The 6,984-nt window shown below is 45.2% G+C and overlaps 2 protein-coding genes across 3 annotated transcripts; one reads left to right on the top strand and one right to left on the bottom strand.

The window, feature by feature from the left end:
• Positions 1-6: 6 nt before the first annotated feature.
• Positions 7-1,662, bottom strand: LOC106935542 (uncharacterized). Of its 2 annotated transcripts, none has more exons than XR_001421914.1 (2): positions 1,435-1,662; positions 7-736 (listed from the first exon to the last, which is right to left on the bottom strand). XR_001421914.1 is itself a non-coding variant. In XM_015016047.1 (2 exons), the coding sequence occupies exons 1-2, from the start codon at positions 1,163-1,165 to the stop codon at positions 176-178; spliced, it is 867 nt and encodes a 288-aa protein (XP_014871533.1). In that variant the 5' UTR covers positions 1,166-1,428; the 3' UTR covers positions 7-175. The 2 variants fall into 2 exon arrangements, 1 of the variants encoding a protein (XP_014871533.1); XM_015016047.1 differs by lacking the exon at positions 1,435-1,662 and adding an exon at positions 860-1,428.
• A 67-nt stretch (positions 1,663-1,729) lies between these two features.
• LOC106935544 (roundabout homolog 4-like) lies at positions 1,730-6,202 on the top strand. The gene is made up of 7 exons (XM_015016052.1): positions 1,730-2,053; positions 2,589-2,918; positions 3,038-3,142; positions 3,227-3,362; positions 4,194-4,421; positions 4,500-4,855; positions 5,717-6,202. Exons 1-7 carry the CDS (start codon positions 1,942-1,944, stop codon positions 5,896-5,898), a joined length of 1,449 nt encoding a protein of 482 aa, XP_014871538.1. The 5' UTR covers positions 1,730-1,941; the 3' UTR covers positions 5,899-6,202.
• The last annotated feature ends 782 nt before the right edge of the window (positions 6,203-6,984 follow it).

Genomic DNA, 6,984 nt, shown 5'->3' with positions numbered 1-6,984 from the left:
GCGGTGTTCACCATTTTCTTAAATGGGCCGTAGACACTGCGATCCAGTGGCTGAAGTTTATGGCTACAGTGGGGGGGGAAGGTAAGTAGCACTATTCCCTTTTCTTTGCAGAAATCAATAGCTTTAACAGATATATGTGAACAGTGATTATCCAGCAAAAGTAAAACCTTTTTCTCTAGGCTGACCTTTGTGTGTTTTGCAAAATGAGCAAGGAATAAGAGGAAGTCTTCCTCTTGCATCCATCCTGAGGCGTTACCACTTCCTGCACTCCCTGTTGGCCCACTCTGAATGAAGAGTTCCTTGTAACGTTTACGGGGAATACAAAAAAGGGAGGAATTGCATTTCCCAGCGCTTGCACAGCGCATGCTACTGACACGAGCACACCTCTCTCACCTGATGTCATCGCACCCACCTGCTTGACACCACGACGAGCAACAACACGGTTAGGTGATTGAACTGTTGTTACACCAGTTTCATCTACATTCCATATATCGCTCCCGTCGAAGTTGTATCTCTTAATGACCTGTCCAAGGCTGTTGAAGAAACGTTCCACATTTTGGCGGTTAAAACTTGTGGCCCGTGTAAGGCTGGTTGCCTCAGGACTCCTTAAAGACAGGCTAGGGTTCCGCTTCATAAATAATGTGAACCAGTCAGGCCCTGCCATCTGCTTCTCATCCCATGTTTGTGGGTGTTTGATGTTATATGTTACTGCCAGTTGATATGCAAACTTTCTGACCTAAAAGAAAGAGGAATAGAAAATCAGAGTACATAGACACAAAAAGTTTTTAAATTTGTCTAGCACCTATGCTGGTATTCAATTCTTCTCTTGTCTCCAGTGACTAACCTGTCATATGCTTACCTCACATGGAGTCAGTCCATAATACAGGTCTGCTGCCTGAGTCAAATAGTCAGCCAACACTTCCTCCTGCACCTCAGAGAAGACTTTGTTGCTGCTCCAATAACCTACACTGGGAAGATCACTGGACCCCTGTTCTCTCAGCTTCTGCAGTGATTTGCAGTATCTGCTCAGTGTTACATGGCAGATCCCATGCGCCTTCGCAACTGATCTGACTGACTTGCTCTTCTTTGTGACCTCATCAGATGCCTTTTTTAAAACATCTGCAGGCACACCTCTATCAGTCTTTCGTATCCACTGCCTAGGCATTCTGTAAAATTATTAAAATAAAAATATTCTTAGTTGTATGTAAGGGGATGGTTGTAACACTTTTTAAAGATGTGTTACAACCCACCCCAACCCTGTCAGCCATGTTTAGCTAGCTGTAGTAGGATAGCGGTTTGAAATTAGCACGGGAAAATGCACCACATTTTGCCTGAGAAATTACACTTTCATCTAATGTAAGTCATATGGTTTTATCTGCAACAGTATAAGTACTAAACAAAATATAGTCATGATAAAAAAATTTACTTTCTTACCTCAAAATCCGTTTTTTCTCCTTAGCATCTGCATGTGCCTGTTTCCAGCCTTGACAATCACAATATGGGATTGGGGAGGAAGCGGGTAAATTCTGAAATGATCATGTGACTACTATCTTGTCCCTGATTGGTGGAACTGGTGGTGTTACAACTCTCCCCATGTTACAACCATTCCCGGTCTCCCCTATATATATATATATATATATATATATATATATATATATATATATATATATATATATATATATATATATATATATAGTCACACTTACTGTTTTTCAGTGTCTTTGTGCAGTGACCACAAAGTAAGTCTAACTCTAACTCTTGCTAACATAGTTTCTATTTTCCTTCATTTGCATGAAGTCCTTATTACTTCTTCTGATGTTATGTTATGGGAAAATACTTCCAATTATTGTAACTCTACATAGAAATCATACCTGAAACTTGTTTTAAAGTCCTTATTGATGTATTTTTCCTTCGACCGTCTCTACCTTTCTGTTGTGCAGGATGGCCGCTCCAGATTCTCCCTGGATGTCCGGTGGCTGGAGGCCACCCTTCAGCCAGAAATACCAGGACTTGTGGGCCCAAGGTCACAGGCATCCAGGGATCAGGAGCACCAGTAAGCGACACACACACACACACACACACAGCTGAGAGCACGGGTGTGTGTGTTTCGTTCGACCTGTTTCATTTGAACTGTCCCTGTAGCTGATATTTAGAGGGGTCCAGTATTTCACATGGATATCGTCATTGTATGTGACATCGCATTCAGACGGAACGGTGACAGAAAAAATTAGAAGAGTGAGGAAAAACAATTATTTAATCACGACTAATGTTGTCATAACAATATTTAACTTTGATATTGAATGTAATGTTACTGAAGCTTAAATTAAACAGCAGATGAAAGTCTTTGTCGTTTAGCATTTGGGTTGTTCCATGGATAACGTTTCTCTCCAGTCCAGCATTAGGACAGTTCTAAATGACTAAACTCGAATTTTTTCGTGTATGTCACAACATGCAGAGAAAATAAAAAAAAGAAAAAGAAAAAAGAGAACAGAAAATAAATTGTAAAGCAATATAATATAAAATATTATAACAGAGTATAATATTATATAATTAAAAAATAAAGCATAACATAATTTCTGTTCTTCCAGGTCTTCCAGTCTCTTCCAAGCAGGACAGCAGGATCGTGGACTCGGCTGTTCCCATGGTGACCGACAGCTGCGGCGTCTACGGAACGTTCTACGTGGACCTGAAGGGCAGCAGCCTGAAGACCTTCAGCAGTCCGGGACGCTGCCCTAAAGTGCCTCACGCCTTGCCTCACCAGCAGGGGGCGGAGACCATCCAGATCTTCGCTCAGCCTGACTCCAAGTCGTCGTCCCTCAGCAGCCAGGACGCTCTGCCCTGGAAACAGGCCATACGTCCTCAGCCAAAGATGGGCGTCCTGAGGGAGTCATGGGAGAAGAAACCCCACGGGAAGCCAGGTGGGGCAGAGCTGGGAGTGTGATGGCAGCATTTTGTTTTTGGGGTTTGTAGCGTGATGTTTTTTTCCGGTGCATTCTGACCCGTCTTTCTCTCTCTCTCTCTCTCTCTCTCTCTACAGAGCTGCATGCAGTGAACAGCGTGCCGGTCCTGTCCTCCAGAACCCAGGCCGGTCCCTCCAGAGCCTGCAAGCAGAGACTCAGCCACGTGCCAGCAGGACGCCACGGTACGCAGACGTTGTGTTTTTGTCACAAACTCCCAACTGGACAGAGGAGAGCAGCGACGTCATGACTTCCTTTGCCGTGTTCAGGTGGAGCGTCGCAGGGCGGGGAAGCAGCTGCTGGCTCTCGCCTGCTGCATTACTCTGCCTCTCTGCACTTAGTGGACCTGCTGCCCCCCCCACCGCTGATGGCCGCAAACAGAAACACCCTGTCCTCAGACGAGGGGTAAGACGCGTCGGCGTGGGCCGGATAAAAATGACGCAACACTGTTTTTATGGATGAATAGTCATAAAATTTCTCCAAAATTCAACTATTTTCATTTGCATTGCTTACAAAACTTTAGCATAAACACACACGTTATTTTGTTAACGTGACAAGTCAGGTTCTTAGCACCGTGCCTGGCATCTGACCTGCAGCCTGTGCTCAAAGCCGACCGGCTGTCTGGAAGCTAATTATCTTTAACGTAATAATGAAAACTTGAAGGAAAAAAAAAATATTGTCGTTAAAGCTGCAGCCAGTCTTGGTGCTCCTTGCTCTCTGCTGCGCTGCACCTGGCTTGCCATAACCTAGCCTGTGACAAATTATAAGCACGTCCACTGATGATAAGTTGTTTCTCCACCAGTAGCACATTTGTAGCTGCGCGTACACGTGTTTGATTGACAGCGCCAAGACCCTCCTCCTGACTCTGATTTGTTCTGTTTTGAATGGGAACAGCAGCCCTGGGAGGAGATGAAGGAACTCCATCTTTTTTTATTTTACAGATTTTCTGTCTCATACATGGATGCCGTCACGTGGTGACAGTTTGAACAAATATGAAGAAAATATGTTGTTGAATAAGTTGCATACTGCAGCTTTAACTGAAATAAAAGTAAAAAAAAAATAAAATAAGGCTTTTCAAAACTATGGGGAACCAACTGAAATGAGAGTTCACAAAACTAACTAAAATTACTTGACGGGACTTAATTAATAGAGTGTTTAGCTGCAAGATATATAAGCAGTATTCACTCTTACAGATTTCTTTATGAGAACTGAGTTTGTTTTTTTAACTGTTTTCAGTTCCAGTCATTCCACAAAGCTGACAGAGGATCTGGGCTCCATCCCATCAATTAGTCCCCCGTCAGGTTACCATGGACAAGCAGGACCCAACAAGCACAGCGGCGCCCCCTACAGTCACCTGTCTGCTTCATCCTACTCCACACTAATGGAGGCTGATCAGAGTCCCTCCCTGACGCCGCAGGAAGCCACTGAGTACCTGGAGCTCAGTCCTAACCCTGAGAGATTCAGGTTAGGGATGTTTTAACACCTCATTCTCTCCAGATGTTCCAGATGTGTGTCCTGATGGTCTGTCTTCTGTTTCGGCAGCGTCCTGCCAGAGCAGCGTCCCTCCCTGCCCCACAGCTTCACCTCCACCCTGGGGAGCATCTGCGGGCCGGTCGGCTCGGCCGAGTCAGAGGACGGCGCGGCGGCCGCCGCCGCCAGAGCCCAGCCGTTGCCGGCGGCGCTGCGTCATTCTGGGCTTCACAGCTCGCCGTCCTCCTGCTACAGTGACTGGGACAGCTCCCTGTGGAACACCTGGAGCTCGGCCATGGACAGCAACATGGACAGCAACCGCACCAGCCTCATCAGCTCAGTGGACAGCTGCTACACCAACGACAGCGCCACGTTCGCTCGCCTGCTGGCCGCCGCCGCAGAGACCATGAGTGCAGCCTCGCTGACGGGTAAGAGGGAGAGGGGAGGGGTCTTACATGGCAGCAGTTAGTGGAGCTCTATACACACACACACACACACACACACACACACACACACACACACACACACACACACACACACACACACACACATATAAATGTATCTCAGACGTATCACGGTACACGAGAATCACTTTTCAGTGTTTGTTCTGTGAGCTTTAATCAGCAGCAAACAACGAACCGTTTAAAATCAGTTTGATTTTATTTGGTTCTCAATGTGTACTGCATGGTTCTTCTTCACCTGACTGAAGAGGATAAAACCAAAGACATCAGTTTGCGGTCCACGATGTGATTTATACGTCTCTCCTGCAGATGGCGCCATTCAGCCATGATTCCTTACTTACAGCAGACAGCTTCTTAGATTTCACGTCTCTGTGAAATGTTCTCTTTCCTCTATAGAAACAGCACAATATACACACACACACACACACATATATATATATATATATATATATATATATATATATATATATATATATATATATATATAAAAAACATATATAGTAATTGTGCACATGCCTGCTGCTTGGAGAGAGATGAATCCATTCCGATTCCTGCTCCCACTTATTTAAAATCTTTCATCAAACTGAAGTCTCAGATTTCTGCCCCTCTTTGTCACCTCATCCATCACTCTGCCCGTTCCCCACAGGATTCATTCCATCCGTCAAACTCTCACTTTCGGCTCTTTTCTGCTGTGACTAAAAAACACCTTAACTTCTACTGCCACGTGGCTGAGCAGCCGCTGCTTTTTTATTTTTATTTTTTATTTTCATGAATCTTTGAATCGGATTAACGTCCTCAGCGCGGATTGTCGTCTTGTTCTGTGTTCAGACTTCTCGCCGCCGGCCTCCCCCCTCAGCGCCTTGTACCCGCCGTTCCGTTCGGACGGCGATGCCTTCGGGGAGCTGGAGCCCATCCCCGCGTGGGACTGGAGCCTGGCCTGGGTGGAGGAGATGGACGCGCAGTACGGAGCTCACTATCCCGGCAGAAACAGGAAACCCTTCAACGCTTAGACGTTTTTGCTGTGACCCCTCTCTTTTCCTCCAGAACAATGCAGAGCAGACTGACCCGATGCTGCAGGTGGAGCGTTTCACCAGCCGGGTTCTGAAGCTTCATTAGAAGCATTTCACTGACACTTCCACTGGAGATGCAAGCCTCATGCTGTTTGTAATAGTTTTTCTCTGTGTTTTTTTTTTTTTTTTTTACCTCAGGGCTCTTCAGCTACTTCTTTGAATCTCTGTAATGACTTTCATGGGGCTGTGGAAGTGTTTTTTTTTTTTTTTGTGTGTGTGTGTTTTCGAATTGTTTCCCTGAAAAGAAGCATAATGAGATATTTCCCTGGGGAGGTTCTCACCCCGTGTGTTCTCAAACGTCCAGAGAGACGCAGCGGTGGAGACGGTCTTAGAAAAAACGCGCTTCTTGTTTTCCTGTGGCTCGTGCAGGATTTCATTAAGACTGAGGTTCGAATCCGTCATAGCACCATGGTTTTGTTGTGGTTAAATGAAATGCAACGTGTTCATGAAAAGGTTATTTAACGAATTTTGAACTTGTTCACATTGGCACTTCTCTGCGTGCTGATAACTTGGAACCTCCTGATTGCACAGCAGGCACTGGAAGATACCCAGTCAGATTGGACGGCCTCAATAAAGTTATCAAAATAAATGCTGCAAAGTTTGATCAGAAAGAAAAAAAAACACCATAAACGTTATCAGAATCCCTCATATTTAGTAACTATTGACAATCTTTGTTTCTCCTCAGTCATTTCCTCTCCGTTTTATCCCAGCAGCAGGTCACCTGCAGCATGCTGCTCCAACACAGGTTAACTGGTAATAAAGCTACCATTTTAATCAGACCATGCAGCTTAAAACATGCAGTTCCGACATTTGGTTCTGAACTGACCACTTTTTCTGCAATGCTAGGCTAACGTTAGCCTGCAAACTCTTTGTTTTGATACGACTCATTGATAAGTTGGACTGCAGCGTTTTTCAGTGCTGGTCCAGCTGATTGTGCGTGTAGACAGGATGTACAGGAAAAGCCGTTCTGCTCCATAAAATCCAGCGGCACATATTTAAGGTGCGGTAAGAGCAGATCCCTGTGCT

The sequence above is a fragment of the Poecilia latipinna genome, unplaced genomic scaffold (genome assembly GCF_001443285.1).
Source record: "Poecilia latipinna isolate Pla-1442-1.1 unplaced genomic scaffold, P_latipinna-1.0 Scaffold1977, whole genome shotgun sequence".
NCBI classification, from domain to species: Eukaryota; Metazoa; Chordata; class Actinopteri; order Cyprinodontiformes; family Poeciliidae; genus Poecilia; species Poecilia latipinna.
This window is presented reverse-complemented; position numbering and strand designations above follow the sequence as displayed.

Coding starts and splice junctions, on each gene's coding strand:
- LOC106935542 (XM_015016047.1), bottom strand. CDS start 1,165: ATGCCTAGGCAGTGGATACGAAAGACTGATAGAGGTGTGCCTGCAGAT. Junction 737..859: donor ATGGACTGACTCCATGTGAG/GTAAGCATATGA, acceptor TCTTTCTTTTAG/GTCAGAAAGTTTGCATATCA.
- LOC106935544 (XM_015016052.1), top strand. CDS start 1,942: ATGGCCGCTCCAGATTCTCCCTGGATGTCCGGTGGCTGGAGGCCACCC. Junction 2,919..3,037: donor GAAACCCCACGGGAAGCCAG/GTGGGGCAGAGC, acceptor CTCTCTCTACAG/AGCTGCATGCAGTGAACAGC. Junction 3,143..3,226: donor CGTGCCAGCAGGACGCCACG/GTACGCAGACGT, acceptor TGCCGTGTTCAG/GTGGAGCGTCGCAGGGCGGG.